The sequence below is a fragment of the Anopheles arabiensis genome, chromosome 2 (genome assembly GCF_016920715.1).
Source record: "Anopheles arabiensis isolate DONGOLA chromosome 2, AaraD3, whole genome shotgun sequence".
NCBI classification, from domain to species: domain Eukaryota; kingdom Metazoa; phylum Arthropoda; class Insecta; order Diptera; family Culicidae; genus Anopheles; species Anopheles arabiensis.
In genome coordinates this window covers 3,173,111-3,191,606 of record NC_053517.1, presented here as the reverse complement: position 1 = coordinate 3,191,606, position 18,496 = coordinate 3,173,111, and the positions used below count along the sequence as shown (strand labels likewise).

At 47.1% G+C, this 18,496-nt stretch overlaps 1 protein-coding gene across 5 annotated transcripts in view; it reads right to left on the bottom strand.

Moving 5' to 3' along the window:
* The window catches only part of LOC120896454 (furin-like protease 1, isoforms 1/1-X/2), a 141,471-nt gene that overhangs the window by 3,585 nt on the left and 119,390 nt on the right, over window positions 1–18,496 (bottom strand). For all 5 annotated transcript variants that reach the window (XM_040300584.1, XM_040300581.1, XM_040300583.1 and 2 more), the window contains 10 exons: window positions 16,913–17,134; window positions 16,713–16,841; window positions 14,498–14,979; window positions 14,168–14,373; window positions 13,809–13,995; window positions 13,454–13,627; window positions 13,177–13,295; window positions 10,811–12,397; window positions 7,956–8,131; window positions 7,731–7,821 (listed from right to left, as the gene is read on the bottom strand). In XM_040300584.1, the coding sequence (XP_040156518.1) occupies window positions 7,731–7,821; window positions 7,956–8,131; window positions 10,811–12,397; window positions 13,177–13,295; window positions 13,454–13,627; window positions 13,809–13,995; window positions 14,168–14,373; window positions 14,498–14,979; window positions 16,713–16,841; window positions 16,913–17,134 (3,373 nt within the window). The remainder of the gene's footprint in view (window positions 1–7,730; window positions 7,822–7,955; window positions 8,132–10,810; window positions 12,398–13,176; window positions 13,296–13,453; window positions 13,628–13,808; window positions 13,996–14,167; window positions 14,374–14,497; window positions 14,980–16,712; window positions 16,842–16,912; window positions 17,135–18,496) is intronic.

Below are 18,496 nucleotides of genomic sequence, written 5' to 3'. Positions count from 1 at the left end.
GCTTGTGCTCGATCGAGCACACACACATACGCTCAACCTCTTTATCGTTACACTGGATGATACAAAAAGTGGTTTATGCGGCGCGAATTGGTTTCAATTTCAACTGTCGTATGATACGGAGAGGATGGAGCCGCCTGGTCTGTCGTTACACTTTGCTGTAGATGTGTTCCCTTTCCCTTTTTTCGACGGACTTTTGTGGTTTAATTTACACCAACAACTGTATCATCTTTAAATTTATCAATTTACTTCAATATAAACCTAAAAAGATTTATATTATTTTATCCGTCGCATCAGTTTCTTCTATCCTTTACCTAACACAGTACGCACGCGTGTTCGAGAATATCATTAATTTCTGGTTTGCCGATGAGTTTTAGTAGAGATGAACAACACGTCTGCCGTAGATGACCAAGGTGAAAACATTGTGTTTCTCATGATGGTTGGAAATGTACAGCAATGGTAAGGTTGGGTGAAAAATTGGCTACTTTCACGACTATTTGGCTACACTACACGCTTTCACCTTTCACCATTCGGGCGGGCACATTCTGCCGTTTCGTTCCTAGCAATCCTTTGGCAGTATATTTAATTATCTCTTTGTTGTTGAAGCGCCGGACAATCCATCCGGGCACCGATGGATTTGGATGTTTACCAGCTTCGTTTGTTTAGTGAGCATTTTTTTCTTCTCCCTCATAGCGCATATTTCTAAGTACGAGCTCTCGGACAAAAACGTAAAGTACTTCATTGCCACCATAGTGAAGCGCGAAACGCGACTAAAAGTTAAGCACGAAATGCGATGAAATGTAAAAATGAACACAGATAAGTTCAGAAGAAGCACGATATGTATGAGGTTTTGTGTATGAAAATGCTTGTCTTTTTTTTTTTAATTTTGAAGGATGAAATGTGTTTGATTACACTTTGTTGCTACAAAGCCGAACGATATGTGAGTAAAAAGTAAGAATTATGATACCAGATGAACCCCTCTTCTAGAGGAGCACAAGCGATATGATGATAAGGAAAGCGTACGATAACTTTGAAAGTGTGGTGGTTGTCTTTTTAACACAAATCCATCAAACTTCCCTCCAAGACAGAGGCGACCCCGCGCGATCGATGATCGATGCTAAAGCGATTTACGCGAATGATTATGTTGTGCATGTTGAACGTTCGTATTTGGCACGAAGAAGAGGTTCCGCATTTCCTCCGACTGTTCGGGATTCATTATCGTTTACACTTTAACAAAAGCATGCCTATTACGGTAAATGACCAGCTGCTCTCCTCCCGTCTATCCACAGCGCTTAAGCGGGCTTGATGGCAGCTTCAAGGCGAAAGATTTCAAATTTCAGTTTCAAATATTAATCTCCTTAGATTTATGGGTGTCACGGGCGCACGATAAACGGTTATTTGATCGCTAATCATAAATTCTCCCCACCCAGCAGTCTTCTATTTGTTCTTCGGTGTCGTATTTTGATGAGTGGAGATTTTGAAAGAAAAGCATTCAAATTGTCGGCAATTTTTCCTCAATTTCTAAGCGTACATTTTGATTGAAAGCTGCAGAACCAAACACCATGGTAGATCGTTTGATAATGGCATAAAGCAGAATAATCATTCCCGAAGAAGTAACACACCAACGATGGCAACTGCTTTCTAGTTGAGTGCTTTTGATGCCACGACTTTACTGTGACCCTTGCACGCTTAACCTCCTGGAAGCTGCTGCTTATTCCGTTTTATCTCAAACTTTCCATTTCGCCGAGTATTATTATCCGAGGTTGCTCATTGGCATATTTGTCCTCCGCAGCACTTTCCCACTTGGTCGGCTTTTGATCTCGGGGAGGAAAAAAATCCCCTCCCAAACGGGCGACTAATAACGAGACTCGTCCTTGTCGCCGTAGTCATCGCTGGTCAGAGGACAAACACCAACTAAAAAACGGCGGCCCCGTTTGACTCTTTCACGGGTCTTTTAAAGGGTGAGGGGGTGCCCAGCCAGCCCGGAAGGGGTGGTCTGTCTTTTAGAACCATCGCTTGACATTTGCATAATGGAGGAGAGAGTGGGTCTGATTGTTTGAGATTAAAAGCTTGAAACAGGAATAAATTAAGCCCGACTCTTTCGACTTGCTTCAAACGCGAAGGAGGAAAAGGACAGAGCGAGCCAGCAGCAGATAGTGCGGATTTAATGGACAGCAGCTCGGCACAGCGCACAGTGTCTAGCCAAATTGCCGCACAGAATGCGAAAAGCACGAGGCGCTACACTGTTCTGCTTTTTTTGCCACTCCGGATGCCATTTTATTGCCATAAGCTACCAACGAAATTGCAACGTTTCATGTTTTCCGCCGTTCGATTGTTTCTCCGCTTCGGGGTGTCCGGGGGGGTTCGGTGCTAAAGGAATGCTGGCTGAAGGGGCGATGGGTTTGCCCATGTTGTTTTAATTTTCATTCCCACTGACGCGCTGCTGCTCTCTGCTTTCCAATGCGTCTCCCATACTGCTCTCCATCTCACCCTTTCGGAGCACGATGATCGATCTGCGCTGGTGGCGTTATTTATGTTTATCCGCCAAAACGGTTCCAAATCAAACCAGACACATTGTTCGCGCCCTGCCGGCGACACATGGCGACGGAGGATTCACCCTGATTCGCAACTATAAATTGGTCTCTGTCATTAATTTGTCAGAGGAATTGGCTTTTATTGGCACTCACCCCCTGATAGGTTGGGAGAGTCTGCGGGCGTCGGACGGTGCAGACAGACACACTTACTGCACGCGGAGATGCAAGTGTGGCACGAAACAACTAAAACGATAGGTTTAGTAAGAAGAACATATTCCCAATCTTTAAAACGAATGTATATACCACGAAGAGCTAAACTTTAGGCCATCGATCACCGTTCAATTGGAGACCTTCGCAAGATGGATTGGCCTATATTATTCATCCATAAAGAAAAAAGGGTAGAATAAAGTGATAAGGAAAGAGGATCGGATCCCAGAAAATACACTCAATCATAAAGAAAGAAGACCCCAAACTTTCGATGAGTTCCGAAAAAGTGTTACCAACACCGAAATGATCCAGCTGCACGGTGGCCAACAGAGAGAGATAACTCGTTTGAATAATATCTTATTAAAACCATGCTAATCGCTCCCTTGTCAACAATAACAACAGTGCCGGAAAGCAACCGGAAGTGCTTTTAAGAAGCGATACCCCAAAAGAAAGGAGAGTCTCAATAGCCTCACCCTATCAGTTTCACAACGGGCTCCCGGCACGCATACAATAACAAATTATGATGGGCAATCGATTTCCTTCCCGCAGTGGGTCGGGGTTGGTGGGTGGTTTTAACATCATCACCCACATTAAGGATGCTCTCGCCGAGCCATCAGTCGTTGGGGAGGTAATTTAGCACTCGATGAAGGTCACCGTGCGGAAGTAGTTAAGGCGTGAGATGACACCAGGGCGATGATGTCCTTGGCGGGTGCTACACAAAACCAAGCCATCACACCATCGAGGGTGGAAAATCCTTGCGAATCGATAATGAGGCACGTCCGACACCAACCAACCATCCAACCGGACGGACCCGTGGATGGCCTTGTGGCTCGAGGGTTGATGGGATTCGAAAGCGCTGACACTGGCCAACGATCCACGCGCTTGCATAACAATATTGACGCCCGAAGGCACGCAAAGCAGCAGTACGCAGTTCGCTTGTTGTTTTTTGTGCTGATGATGATGTACCCCCCCACCACACCACCACGGCCGGACCTGTTTTGGGACTGTTTATTATTGCGTCTAATTTTGTTACGCTATCGCCAATACGCAAATACAATTAGCTGCCCCTTCAAACCTTGATTACAATTTACGTTCCTCGCAAAGCGCAACGCCAATTGTGTATGGAATTGGAAAACGAATACATTATGCGCTTAATTGGATGATTTTCAGTGTTTTGATTGGGCACCAGCGTCGTTAATATGAAAACTGCCGAAACACAGGTCTTTTAACAGATGATTTACGCAAAAGAACCGAAACCACCAACACAAACGAGTCACTACTGCAAAGTGAGACTATAACGTTCGCAGTATGTGTAATAAGTATTCAAACAAACGCTATCATCAAACTCTTTCACATGTGCTTGTAATGGAACCATTGAAGGTGAAATGAAAAACCGATAACCGTACAGTAGACATCAAACCGACGCTACAATCTCGACACAGTGCACAGAGCAGAAACACACAGACAAGTGCTCCGGCACTTGGCTACATTCTGGCAAAAATCAATTTCACATCCTACCCTTTTGTGAAGGCAACGGAGGACGACATCGTGAGGCGTTTGCTAGATGCTGGCGCTGGTGCCAGGGAATCCGCCAGTCAATATACTCAACACAGTAACGATTCATAGCACCCGAGATAGCAGTCGACTTTGCAGTCGTGAACGAACCCGGGGATCTGGATATTCGTTGTTCGCTTCTCGTTCTCCATCATCAACCGACATTCCTTCGCTTCCCTCCCCCTCTCTTGGCTATCCTCTGTTACCCTGTTGTCTGTCTGTCGTTTGGACGGAAATCTGCTAAGAGATCAATTTACTCGTGGCAGCTGCACAACCTCCCCGACAACCGAGCAGCGAGAAAAGTAAACGATCAATATATGCAATCGATCGAACCGGCAAAAATGAACCACCGGAGCCGATGCGAGCAAGCGATCCGAAGCTTGCTCGCGCCTTCATTACAGAGCACAATTGCAATCAGAAAACAATCGCCTTACTCGGGGGTAGGGGAAGGAGGAAAAGGCTGTCCCTACACCATCGCTCCCGAATTAATAATACATTCGCTTTGGTGGCAGTTTTCAGTCCTTTCTTTTTTTGGGGAGGATTGGTCGTTTCACTGAAAAGCATTGCATTGCATGTTTGGTAGCGTTGTGTGGGTCTAAAAAGCTAGTGACAGTGAAACAGTTCAAACAAATGAGAGTCGAAAGATTGTTAGTTCCATTTCAGTCAGTGTTTGCTCTATTGGAAGAGGAACTCGCGTACCCGGAAAGTCTCTTATTGGATGTGGAACAATCTTTGTCCTCCAGCAGCTTGATTACAAATGGCCTTTTAAGGCTCCCGTTTTTCCTGTTATATCGCTGTTGCAGTTCTTCGCTGTTTTCGGAAAAAAGCATCTCTCTACACAGCCCTACACCCCTTTACGGTGGTGGTGGTGACCGTTTGCTGTACGGATCATCCGCTAACCCGAGACACATTCACAATGAGAAATGAATTTTAATGAGGCAAATGCTATCCCACTGACACCATTTTCTTCATTTGCTTTTCAGCAGATTTGCCAGTACCGTGTGTGTGTGTGTCTATGTATAGCGAAAGGGAAGAAAAATCCGAAAAGTCGCTTCACCATACATCCCAGCCGTAAGCGAACCGACAAACGAGCCTTATCGTTCTGGGGGCGGTGCGCGTACCTCAAACGAGTCAAAAGGGAACTTACTCTCTTGAATACGTTTTGATTTGGCACGTTTAGTGGTGGCGCAGAGAGTTTATTAAAACAAGAGCTGTTGTTGTTCTTGCCCCCCCACCACATGTCAAACTATTCATCGAGTATGGCGCGCTCGTTTCGCACACCGATACCGATCGAACGGCGAAAGACACTTTGCCGGGTGGTGGCATGTATTAGGAATAATCGTGGTTTCTGTGTATCGCCATTTTTCCGATACCCAAGTCGACACATTCGGGCTGGCCGGGTGGGTGTGGAACACGCCCCATTCCGGAGACGAAACCACGGCGGCATTGTGTGCTTGGCTGCCGGTAGAAAGCAAAAAGCTCGATAGTAATCCGCACCGAACGCCGCCGACTAGAAGGAGGTATGCAAATTGAGTTCAGCAAACTGGATCAGTGCCGGGCTGCTAACCGACCCCGTGCACCGGGGGTTGCGGCTTAGCTGGCAGTGCGCTACTGACGACCGGATCCAAGCGGGATCGTGCTCTGGTTGACCCTGTTTGCATATTGAGTAGGGTGGTGTTGAGAGCGAAAAGGAGAGCGAGAGAGAGCGAGAAGGAAAGACAGTGAGCATAATAATGTTGTCGTTCGGGTGTGCCAATTTTGCATCCGTTGCGCTGCCGGCAAAGACGCTGCTATCCGCACTGCATAAGAGCAAGGCCCAGGGCGGGAGCTTTTCGGAAATTGGGCTTAAACGGAACAGACTAGTAGTGGCGCAAAAGGGGCAGAAAAGAGCGTTAAGAGTATGCGGTTAGAATACGGAGGTGGTCGGAATTTCACTCAACCATTTACCAATAAAGCTCCTGCTGCCCGCCCCACTAATTCGAACGAGTCCGAAAGATAGCTCAATGTTTTTGGGGCCTCCGGAAGAATGCTTATCTTGCTCGATCACCTGAGCGTATCGTGGTGCGAAAAGGGGATAAATTGCATCTCAGATCAGATGGACGATGTTATAAATCAATTCGTAAGAATTGAAATTATCGACTCCGCTCCAGAAAAATGAATAAATTAACAAAAAACCATTTAAGCGTTGTGGTACTTGATATGAATCTCAAATAAACATGAGTTTTACTCGTTGTGTTTGCTTCACCAATATAACTTAACTAACATGTATACGATAATGAACCCGACAATGGAGACGCACGGTACTTTACGATGATGCGATGGTGTATGTGTGTGTATGTGTGATGTATAAAAGAACTAAAGAGCTCCAAAGGATGCATACAAAAAAAAAACATGTTCGATGGAGCACGGTAGCATAAAACATATCGAACGCATAATTCCAAAACGTTTGCTTTACGAAACTAACCTGACCCATGGATGTAAAATATATTCATTTCGAAAAAAATGTTCTAATTTAAAACTAATGTATATACCCCGCTACAACTACCATTTTGATATTTTTACCTTTAGACACATTGGTTTTTGTTCTGCAATAACCGTGTGGTTTGGGATAGCGAACTTTCATAAGAATAGTATTTTACAAATTATATATTTACTAACAATGTTAAAGAGTATGGAACGGGTGATTCTCTCGCTACTGGATTAAAAAAGAGCATAATGTGCTTGTGTGTTTGTGGGTGTATGTGTGTGTGTGTTTTGGCAAGGGTATAATATATTGCCCTCCACATACACACACACACCAACTCTCACGAGCGGCTAAGCAACAAAGCAAAACTTTGGCTTCAATCAGACGGAAATCTCGAACAACAGAGTGTATTTTACAAACGGGATACCTGCTGTTGCTGCCACTGCTTCTGCTGTTAGCAATGCGAGCAGCACAAATTTTGACTCGTGTTTGGTAGTAGGGATAATTAACGCATCTGCGACTCTTCCTTTGCAACCGCCCTCGAGAGCTCGTTTGGATTAGCTAATTCTCAATTGCTGCCTCACTTGTTGGCATGTTTCCGCCTGCTAGTCTCGCTACTAATTGCCGAATTATGGACGCAACACGCGCCACACATTGCTTCTCGGCATGCCGCACGAAGCTGCCCGCGTTTGCGGATCATTCCTTTTGTACCGCGATTGGCCGATTACGGATTACAGTTGCATTTGTTTTACTTTTCGTTTGGGGCGTTATTTTGTTTTCCGCTTCACAATCACTCACATGCGCTGCTCATGCCTCCTCTATGCCCGCTGATTTGCTGTAAAATTGCCATTTCTGTTTGCTGTTGTGGTCGATTGCTGCGCGCGACAAACGCGATAACGATTACCTACTACCGATTGAGCTTACTTGTCTGTCGGAGTAAAACTGTGATATGAACATTACAAGCAAGGACAAACCTATGCAGCTGGCGGCATCAAACCGTGCGCAGGATACCGTCGTCACGTCGTTCGATGAGGTTCGCTGCACCTCGCTGTGTCCCTCGCCGATCTGCGACAGCAAGGAAAGCAAAAAAAAAGAAAAAAAACAAAACAACATGTCAGGTGAAACAATGTTTTTTAAAGTTTAATTGAATGGAATAAAATGGGCCCCCGGGGCGCCCACCATCTGACTCCCCTGCTTACCTGCTGCATATCTCGCCACTGATCGCTCGTTACGCCACTGTCAAATTCCAGCGCATTGTGTTCCATTTCACCGCCAAAGTTACTGTCGTAACCGGGCTTACCGAACCGGACCGGATCGTTCGGCTGGGCGGGCGTTTCCGTGCCGTAGAATATAAGATCCCATTGCGTAATTTGTGCTGCGTGAGTGTGCGGATGAACGAAAAGTAGGACGTTAATTAATTGTTTACACATAATTTCAGAGAGAGAGAGAAAAACAAAAGGGCAAAAATTCAATTAAACGACACATTCCATTAAAAAACAATAAGAAGGAAGCAAACAATTGAGAACAAACACTAAAGTATTATAAATTTAACCAAACAAAATGTAATATCTACCTGTCTGATTCTAACCAAGGGCTCAATAAACGATAGAAAGCTCGTTTAATAATAGATTTGGTGATTGTAAAACTTTTCGTAATTCACCAATTAAAACTTAAGCTGATAATCTACCCTCTAAATTAACTCTCCAAGTGTTCTTTTATTATCAAACATGGATACGATGAAAAAAACAAAAAAAAAACAACCCCACAGTGCACGTAAAAGCGTCACGAACTGACACTAGAGCAGAGAAAAGTTTTCAAAATTTACGACTGCACAGAACCAGGTGTCAGCCAGCCAGGTAGGTGGGTGGGTGCACGCCGTCTGCTATCGGGAAATAAAAATGCCGATAGAAAACGTCCTGGCCCTGTCTCCTGCCCGCATCTCAGTGGTTGGAAAGTATCTTCTAAGCACACCATAATTAGTTAATTTAGTTAATATCTTGTGAAAATATGCGAAATCTTTGCCCGGGCAAGAAATCACACCAACGACAACGACTGCAATGTCGTTCGGGCGGGAGCGTACGTACACAGGAATGTGCCAACATTCGGGAGAAAGAAACCGAACGAGAAGAAGGTGACATGATCTTTCGGTGGAGGAGAGACATACACCCGCCGACATGGGCTTACTGAAAGTGCTGCCTGCTGTGTGTGTGTGACATGTACTATACAAGGGAAGGGGACGGCGCGCGTGTGGGCAAAACTTTATCGTACTACACTTTCGAGCAACGGCGAGCAATGAAAGTGCGATGTTCCACATGGCAGTGGCACGAGTTATCACCTTCCAGCAGCAGCAGCACGTGGTGGTCGACCGTGTCTTTGTCTTTCGGGGTGGAATTTCGAGAGTCAAGCATCGTCAGACTGGCGATAGGCGAGGTAAGGTTGTTTGGTTTACGATTTTCATGGTGCAAAGGCATTGCGCCATATTTCGCTTTTCCACAAGGTTAAACTTACACCTTGCACACACACATCCTGCTGGTCAAATGAAAACAAAATCTTTAAACCGATTTAAGAGGCCAAGCCGGAAAACTTCGGCGCTCTAGCAATTTAGAGAAACATGCCCCCGTTAGGTCCACGCTTCACCGGTGCGCGGTGGTGTTTTAGCGTCAACAGAGAAGTTACTTCAACTTGGCAAGTGCTAGTAGCAAGGAAAAACTTATCCTTCCCACACACCAGAAACAGAAAGAGAGCTCGATGAGTTGAGCCTTAAGCCAGAGCCCGCTGGTGCTTCCCAAAGACTCTAAGGACTGGGTGAAAAGTTTCGCATCCAAACCAAGCCGTACCACCATGTGTTTCACCAGTTGTTACGATTTGGGAGAGGAAACAACTTTTCCCTCCCTGCTCCCGGGAGAGATGCAGTCAACGCGCGCAAACATACAGCCAAACACACCGCAAAGGATTGAAGCACAAGTCTTAAAGTAAAGGCAGGGCGGCGAAAGATTCGTTCCGCCAAGAGTGCGGTCGGGCCAGCCAGAGTGATGCTGTAACGAACGATCGCGAAAGCCTGCTGAGGAGGGTTTTCTCCAGCGAACAGTTTCCACCGTGGTCTTTGTATTATCCCCGGCAGCGCAAAACCGTGCTTATGCAACGATCCTATTTACCTGTTGGCAACATCACACCGCACCTGCACCCTCTGCCACCAACGGAAGGCCCCGAAAACGCCAGTGGCAGTGGTTAATGTCGAGGAGACTGCCCCGGGCCCGATCGCGCCCGATGACGTGGCTGAATAAATTTCCCAGCGGTTTTAGCAAGAACAGTAGATGAGAAACCGTCAAAAAGTTTATCGTTTTCCCTTGGGTGGCTTAACGTTTTCACCAGCGAGCGAGCGAGGACATTCGTTTGCACGCGCGCGCTCTGGCGCTAACGGAGAACAATACTACCCCCCCACACGCCTACCTGCTTTTTGCAAGATTGGGCCGCGGGTATCGTGCTTGTGAGTGGGTATATTTATGTCCCACCGGTTGGCACCAAGCTGTCGATAAATCAATGCTTCGTATCAGGCGCTCACCAAATATAAAAAAGGAACCACCAGAGTAGATTATGTGTTAAAATGGAGTTTTTACACTTTCACGCCCTATTTCGAAAATGTCACCAATGAGCGCAAATACTCTCGAGAGTTACACAAATTGGAATTCATTATGCATAAGAGCGGTGGCAGCGGCAGTACACAAATGAAAGGGAACGGAAGCAAGTACTCGTTAGCGCTAATAAACTCGTTCAGAGGAAGGCTGAAATCAAGATCTCTTGGAGCACACGCACGTGCATACACTTCTCAGTAAAGCAAATATGAAAACTAAAACCATTGCAGAAAGAAACGACAAACACTAAGGTGTTCCAAAACTAAAACACTTTCAAATAAAAATCAACTCTACTGAAAAGGGGGAAAAATACACAAACGTCGCACAAATGATCATAAGTAGAAAGAAAACCGAGGGACAACTGAAAATGGGCAAGCATAAGGACAACACATGATTCGAAAAGGAGAACAGCCGATAAGTACCCTTTCCGTGCTTTTGGTCGTTGGAGGACGAAATGAAGGAGCTCTGCGTTCGGCTGTAGTACGGTGACGACACGTAAGACGGTGGAATCGGCTGCAGGCTGGACGATATTTTGCGCGGTATCGCATCGATAATGTCGGAATCGGGGAAAAAGATCTTTGCCCGCGATGGTTTGCCGAGTGAAGTAGTGCCGCCCCCTCCGGTAGTAGCGATACCACCACCCGCCGATCCGAGCATAATGCCAGGTGGTGCCGGTAATCTAGTGCCGGAAGTCATCGCTCCCGTGCCCTTGCCTGACTGCTGGAAGTTACTGTTACCGGTGCCGGACGCGGTGGGCGCGCTGAGCTTTACTACCGGTGGTGGCAGCGGTGGTGGAAGCTGCTGTCCGCCCGCCCCAGCCAGATCACCGTGCTCGTCGCGGATGGAAGAGTAGGGCTGAAGCTCGGGATAAAATTGCTGTATTTTGTCGTACTGCTGAAAGACCTTCGGTATGCGCGCGTTGATGGAGGATGCGGCCGGATAGCGGTCGTTGTATGTTGGGCTTGCGGTTACGGTGGTACCGCCGAGTGAAACCGTCGACGCACCACCGTGGCCGGGTGGAAAGGCCGGTGGCATACTGCCGCCACTACCACCACCACCCAGCGTCACACTCTGCAGCGCATTCGAGGAAGATGACAACGTTGTTGATGTGCCACTGCCACCGGCAGCCGTTGTTGCGGTGGTGGTTGTGGTTTTACGTCCCGACCCGGCGGACGTAGATGAGGAAGAGGAAGACGAGGAGGGGGAGGATGCTGGTGAGGCAGCGCCAGATGATGAGACGGATGATGAGACTGACTTTGAGGGGAACCCATTCTGTTTGACCTGCTTCGGGGCCTTGATAGCGATCTGCTTATCCTGTATGTTGGAGGTGGCCGCATGGTATTTGTCTCCCTTGCCATAATTAATAGTTTGCAATGGTGGCGACGGTTTCTGTTTGGAGGAAGGATTTTTTCTACCCCCAGCGCTCGAGCTTCCGCCGCCATAATTGTTGAGGTACATGTTTACCGTGGTCTGTTGGTTAACTGCCGCCGACGACGACGACGACGAAGGCCGTGCGGTTGTGGTTTTCGAGGAGTTCTTGTTGGACTTGTTTTTGTTGCTCTTGCCTTTGTTGCCACGATTACTGTTGCCACTGTTGTTGCTGCTGCTGCTGCTGCTGCTGCTAGTGCCGGAACTGTAGGCCGGTGTCATTCCGTATTGAACTGAAACCGACGAACCCGTTTGATGGTATTGAGTCTGATATTGTAGCTGTTGCTGCTGTTTACGGTTTGGTTTCGAAGCAACCGACGAGGAGGACACAGAAGACGCACCAGCAATGCCAGCCGACGACGACGACGAAGAAGAGGAAGCGGATGAAGAGGACGATGAGGAGTAGTAATTCTTTGATCCTCCACTGACCGTGTAGCCGTTGAAGCCGGCAGCGGGCAGGATCGGTGGCAGTGCGGGCGTTGGGGTTGAATACGGTCTAGAGACATTCGGTGGATCGTTCGGATCCGGCGGAATGCTCGTACCGTACAGTACCAGCGACCAGCCCCGTATGACCGAGTATCCTAGGGGCAACGATGCGTTCGTTGAAACAGGAAACATCCGGCGCAGCGTGTGGAGAAATTGAATCGATATAGGTAAAGAACAAGACCGTTGGAACCGGTGCGTTAAATACGGGACGACACGTTGTTTGCAGCCCGAATCGATGTTAGTTTTAATTAAAATCGATCCTAGGCTCATTAACATCCTGCATCAATGGCGTATTTGACGCTTGAGTATTTGCGTCGGTGAGCGGAAATGCTTTCATATCCGGGTGTTCATTCAAAGCGACTGACGGAGCAATTGGATGCACCCGCCAGACGAACGTCATTGAGAGAAACCAATTTATAAGACATTTCCTATATGATTAATGGCTCATTTGGATAGCTCAGTCATTTGTGCTGGCGGAAAGTGTGTATCGATCCGCTTGATATGATTGTGACATCAGTTAAAGCAAGTGGTAGTCAATCTCTAGCAGATAATAGCTTTTCTCTCAATATCAACCTTCGTTAGAACCAATTAATTCTAACGTCCCAGGCGCATTGCAATGAGATAGTAATGAGCTTCTCAAATCGGTTTGAGAATCAATCAACATTTAATGTATGAGAAATGTAACCACATTCCACACGAGATGGTATATCTCTTGTAGGAAAGATACGTCAGACAAATGTTCAACTACATCCAATACAGATGGACGGTCTAGATTAAATTTACGATTGGACTTCACGATTGAAATCGCACAACCAGCTTCATTCAGTTTCGGCTCGACAGCGTGTTCGTGTGCGTTAAATCTAGCCAAACTTACCTAACAAACGACCTTCATTATGAATCTCCAGCTGCCAGGTACCGTGGGGTGCCTCGCCCCATGTATGCACCGACATGAACGGCCACTGATTGAACCCGGACCGCGACAAATCGTGGGATCTAACGAGTCCAATATGCAGATAAATGGCATAGGCACCGTCGTGGAAGGACAGGAAAAAAGAAAGAGAGAGAGAGAAAAAAAAAACATGAAAGTCAAACCATTTGGACTCGGTCACGAAACACGAAAAAGCACAGCACGGGAGAAGGTGCTTCCTTACCTTGGCGTCAGCAGGGTGACCCGCGTACCGGATGGCGAGGTTAGGAAGATTTTGATGTCGCCACGCCGCTGCGAGGTAAGGGTGATTTTGGCCTGTACGTGCTCGAGATAGTTCACGCCCATACAGTGCTCCACGATCAGCTGCAGGGTGACTTTGGTTCGGGGAGGTATTTGTCTGCAGCGAAATAGTAGATGGAAAAAAAAGATGTGACGGTAACGTTGAGTGAATGTGTAAGCAAAACCTCGGTGCACACGAAGCGAAACGTTGCTTCAAAAGAAGGCCGGATAGGCGTACGGTTAGAATTTCGTGCCCATGTGTAGGGGCCCACGCTATAGGCCATGCGAGGCGAACTTACTTGTCCAGATGGCGCGCGTTGATTTCGCAGACCTGCTGCTCCGGGACGGTTTTCCAGGTGCGTGCCAAACGGACCATAGCCGCTGCATCCATTAGGCCGTACCCGAACGAATGGGACACCCGTCGACCGACACCGTTTACCGACCAGTTCGGATCGATTAGGTTGCCCGGTTTTGCCGTTCTGACAACTAGAAAAAAGGGACATTAAAGCCCGCAAAAAAAAAGACAGGACAAGCAACGAATGAGAGACTGTTTTCTGGGACAGTGGCACTATAACGAACCTTTCGCCAGTGCTAAATTTCATTTCGCAAGGAATTCGCTCATGCGACCAAAGCGCATGTGAGCGATTGTTTGACTTACCGATATGCTGTAGATCACGCCAGGTTAGATTACGGTTGGCTTCCAGCACCAGTGCCGCAATGCCGGCCGCCAGTGGAGCCGATGCCGACGTGCCCGTATGGGACGACGTGCACGTATGGTGGAGATCCGTTGTGATCACCTGCTTTTCGTTGGTGTTCCCGCTGCTGTACGTTGTCGCTAGTGTTGAGCTGCACATTTCCGAGAACCTAGCGGGCGAGAATAACGCGATAAGCACAGAGCAGAAGGCGATTGCAGTGTATTTACACAGAGCGAAAGCGGCATTAAGGCCACACAACAGCTCAGCGCTCCCTCCCCAACAGCACTACTCACCAAGGCACCTGACCCTCCTGGGAGGTGGACGATATCGAAAGCGTCCAGATGGAGTTGGTGTAGCCATCACAGTTGCAGTTATCATGCTCGCGACCACCGTTGCCCGAGGCCCAGATGAATATTGAGCCCTTGCCGCCGCGCCCGTTACGCACTCCCTCGATGAAGGCGCGCGTCGCCAGCTCGCCCGGCCCGTCCACCGTTTTGCCGTCGTCGTCCGGACCCCAGGACGCACTGTAGATGTCTATGTGCTGTGAGTTGTGACCCAGTGAGCGCGCCTCCACTATGTCGGTCACGTCACCGTCCAGCATTCGCACACCTCCGACCTTCGCCCCGTACGCGATACCGACCGCACATTTGGAATTGTTCGCCGTGGCTGCCACCTCACCGGCACACCGCGTCCCATGCCGGTTCGAGTCGGTTAGATCGTAGTGGGGCATCGGATCGTTGTCTGAGCTATTTACATCGTACGACGCGTATGGATCCTGTGCATGGAGAAAGGAGCAGACAAAAAGGATTATTTGAACCATTCAAACGTTCAAACTTATATACGATGCATTCAGCATTCAGAAATAGTTATTTGCGCATACACCTTTTTTTTCTTCTTTTAGTTAAACTTCATTGAGTCGCAGAGACAACACGGTTCATCATAAAGCGTTTACGTGCGGACCGTGTTTACCAACCGACCAAGCAAACATCATATGCATGGCTGGTTGCTTGTAATCCCGAAAGTGTTGACTCTACCTGCTATGAATGTGTTTTTATTGATGTAAAACTACTATCCGCTCGCAAGGCACGCATCGCCTGGGGCCACTGTTTTCACCCCCGGCATACGTTAACATATTTGCATTGTTCTCTCAACTGTAAAGGATTTGATGTTGACATTCCGAAGGCAGGTGCAAAAAAATAGGTTGTGGTCAACCGGACGGGCAGCAAACCGGGCTGGCAACCTGACATAAGCTGCATCATCCGTCCGCGTGCATGAAACAGGATTAATTTTGATGGCAATGCTTGTTTCAGGGGATTTTATTCACCAGTGGGCAATCGTTATGCGTTCACACCATTCGAGGGGCACACTGTGCAGTGTAGAACACATTTATTAGTGCTTCATTTTTGTGGCAAACTGGAATGGAATGGAATTCCAGGGCCTCGAAATCGTTTCAACCAAGCAGTATTTAAAGCACAATCCATAGAAAGCATTTTAAATTTACGTTCATTTCGCATGTTTTCTATTAACTATCTTTAGCAGAGTCAAGCGGAACATCGAAAATCACATAACGACAGATAAAAACAGTGGCCTCACTTTCTGAAGATATCATTCAAAACAAGGCCTCTCGGAAGTCAAGAACAGTATAAATATTCATGCGCACGAAAACACATCAAGCAGTGTGCATCGCTTCGCCGATGCGTCCGTGCTTGCACACGCCGATCTGCGCTCAAGTTCTGTTCAAACAGTAGCATTTGCGCTGAAAAAGGCACCAAAGTAACTGCCAGGGAGGCGACGCAGGATAGCTTCTCCCCTTGCACTGGGGAAAAGGGACGAAGAGTGCAATTAAAAATTCTGCACACGACAGCTTACATCGTTTCGGCAAGGGTGAACGACGGTGAACGACTCCCACTACCATCAACCAGCCAACATCGAAAGGGAGGAAATGTAGAACCATTCTTTTGACCTGCCAAAGCATGCATGTACAAGCCGGCCACAACGGACGGTCCATGCCCGGGCCCCCAGTCCCGGCGCGTTCATCGGTGTAGGGTAAAAATTTGTTTGCACTCCCCAGAGGTGAAAACGGAACAAGTGAAACACACGTGAGCGTGAAAACTCATCACACCGATGGTAACTCGAAGGTTGTGTTTCGGTCCAGGCGCTTGTACCCGAGTCGGACCATGACATCAGTAAAAAAAAGGAGCAGTTCCAAAAGGCTAGTTGAACTAACTCTCCACAGGGCAACAAAACTTTTTCATCCACCAGGTGTGACAGGTGGGAATTTTTACACCCTGTTGGATCTCTTTTTGTACCCCGGACATGATTACGGGTTGGTCCTGTATAATATTAAGCTTTTTGTTTCATGTGCCTGTTTTTGCCGTTTTTGCAATCTGTTGCATCGCCGCGCTTTCGAGTGCCTTTGCTTGCATTTTAATTCCAGCATCGCCTCGTAGTGCTCAACTAAAATGAAGGAAAATCATAAAATAAAACTAAAACGCCTCAGCCACTCACATAGTTGTGCTCCAGATCGGGATGATCCGATTCCAGTCCGTCGTCCAGAATCGTTACCACCACCCCTTTCCCCGTAACACCTTCCTTCCACGCAGGAATCACATTCATGTCCAGCCCGTTGCCACGATTCTGTAAGAGAGTCAATTTTGTACACATTAATATGGGGTGACATCTTTAACCTTGCCAGCGGTACACCTTACCAAGTACCACATTTCGGGCCATTTCGGGTCGTTTAGCTGGATCGGCAGCTGGTACGATTTGGTCAGCGGTCGGAAGTCGCGCTTTTGACGCGATCTGGCCCGCTGCTGTTTCGCCCACCGAACACGCCGGTCCGATTCCAGCCGTTGCTGGTGAGGTTTGGAGGGACTGAGCGACCGCTTGTGCAGTCGGCTGTGCTCGAAGTGGTAGTGTTCGTGAAAGATCTGTGGAAGAAGGTGCGAAAAAGAAGAACATTTAGAGTGACATACTGGTGCGACGTTTCCAAGGATACGATTATTTGACAGTTTGGGGCTTATGTGATGTGTGTTCATTCTCGGACAAACGGAGGAAATAACCTAGAAAATCTAAAAAAATTGTGATAAAACACGACAGAGTCTTACAATACACCTACCGGAAGTCAATCATCAGTAAGCAGAAGGACACGAAAGGATCATCTGTACCGCATTAACTTGCAGCAAGTAAAGTCTCGCTCTATATAGTAAAAAAGCTTTTCCGTTGGGGCGTAGGTCGTAAATTCGTTTCCCTCATACCCAATCAAACCGTCACCAAAAATGGACAGATTAAGAAGTAAAACACACCTTTTCTGTCCCTCTTTATGCACGTAACCGAACCGCCAGTGGCATAATGATGTTTAATAAGGCTTAAAAACAGGTTGCCTGGGATTCAAGCTATTTCCAACTTAATTTTTTCCCTCAGGACAAGCCGGGTTTTGCTTGCTTTTATTAATGAGTTCGGTAGAGTTTTTAAATTAATTTTCATAATGGGAAAAGTATTCTCCACCATTTTGCCGAACGGATTAAAAATACGCAACCGTAGCATCAATTATGAAATCGTTGGCAGAGTGCGCATTCAACGCTCGCGCATGAAATGCGTTTCCTTTACTTTACGCCACAACTACACTTTGAAGTATGCAAAAAGCAACGTGTGAAAAAGTATTTTTACCTGTTAAGCAAACTAATTCCGCTTAAATAGAGGTGCTTCATTGCAAGTTATGCGTCACTTTGAATAGCAAAAACACTTACTTCCATCGAAATATGGTCATGCGAAAACCAGAACATAAAATCTGGAATGTCGACACCTATTCGTAGATTGGTTTCCGCCGAGGCAAAGCTACGGGAAAACTTTGAAATTTCTACCGAAACAATTTCGAGCATTTTCATGCATGCTCTCGAAACCAACCCATTCCACCACCGAATAAATAGTGCTTCGCTCTCCAACGGTGCTGCTAATGAATTTAATTTAAAAGCAATGTTTCGGGCCCTTGCATCCTCATCCTGGCTGACTTGTGGACGCACCCTTGCCCTCGTACGGATACGGTTGCTCCGGGAAAGGTTGTTCTCGGGCAAGACGATGTAATGCGAGCACATGTGTGTTGTTCCTATTGTGGTGTACATACCCCTCAGCAGTGTAGCACTAGTGATTTCTACGGAAATAAAAATCGATTCGAACATTGTGCCAGTCAGAAATGGGTTTTATTGGGTTTTCCAGTCCACTTCGCAATCATTTCCACCCGATTGTTGGCTAGAGACAAAACAAAAAGGTGGCAGGTACACAGGAAACGGTAA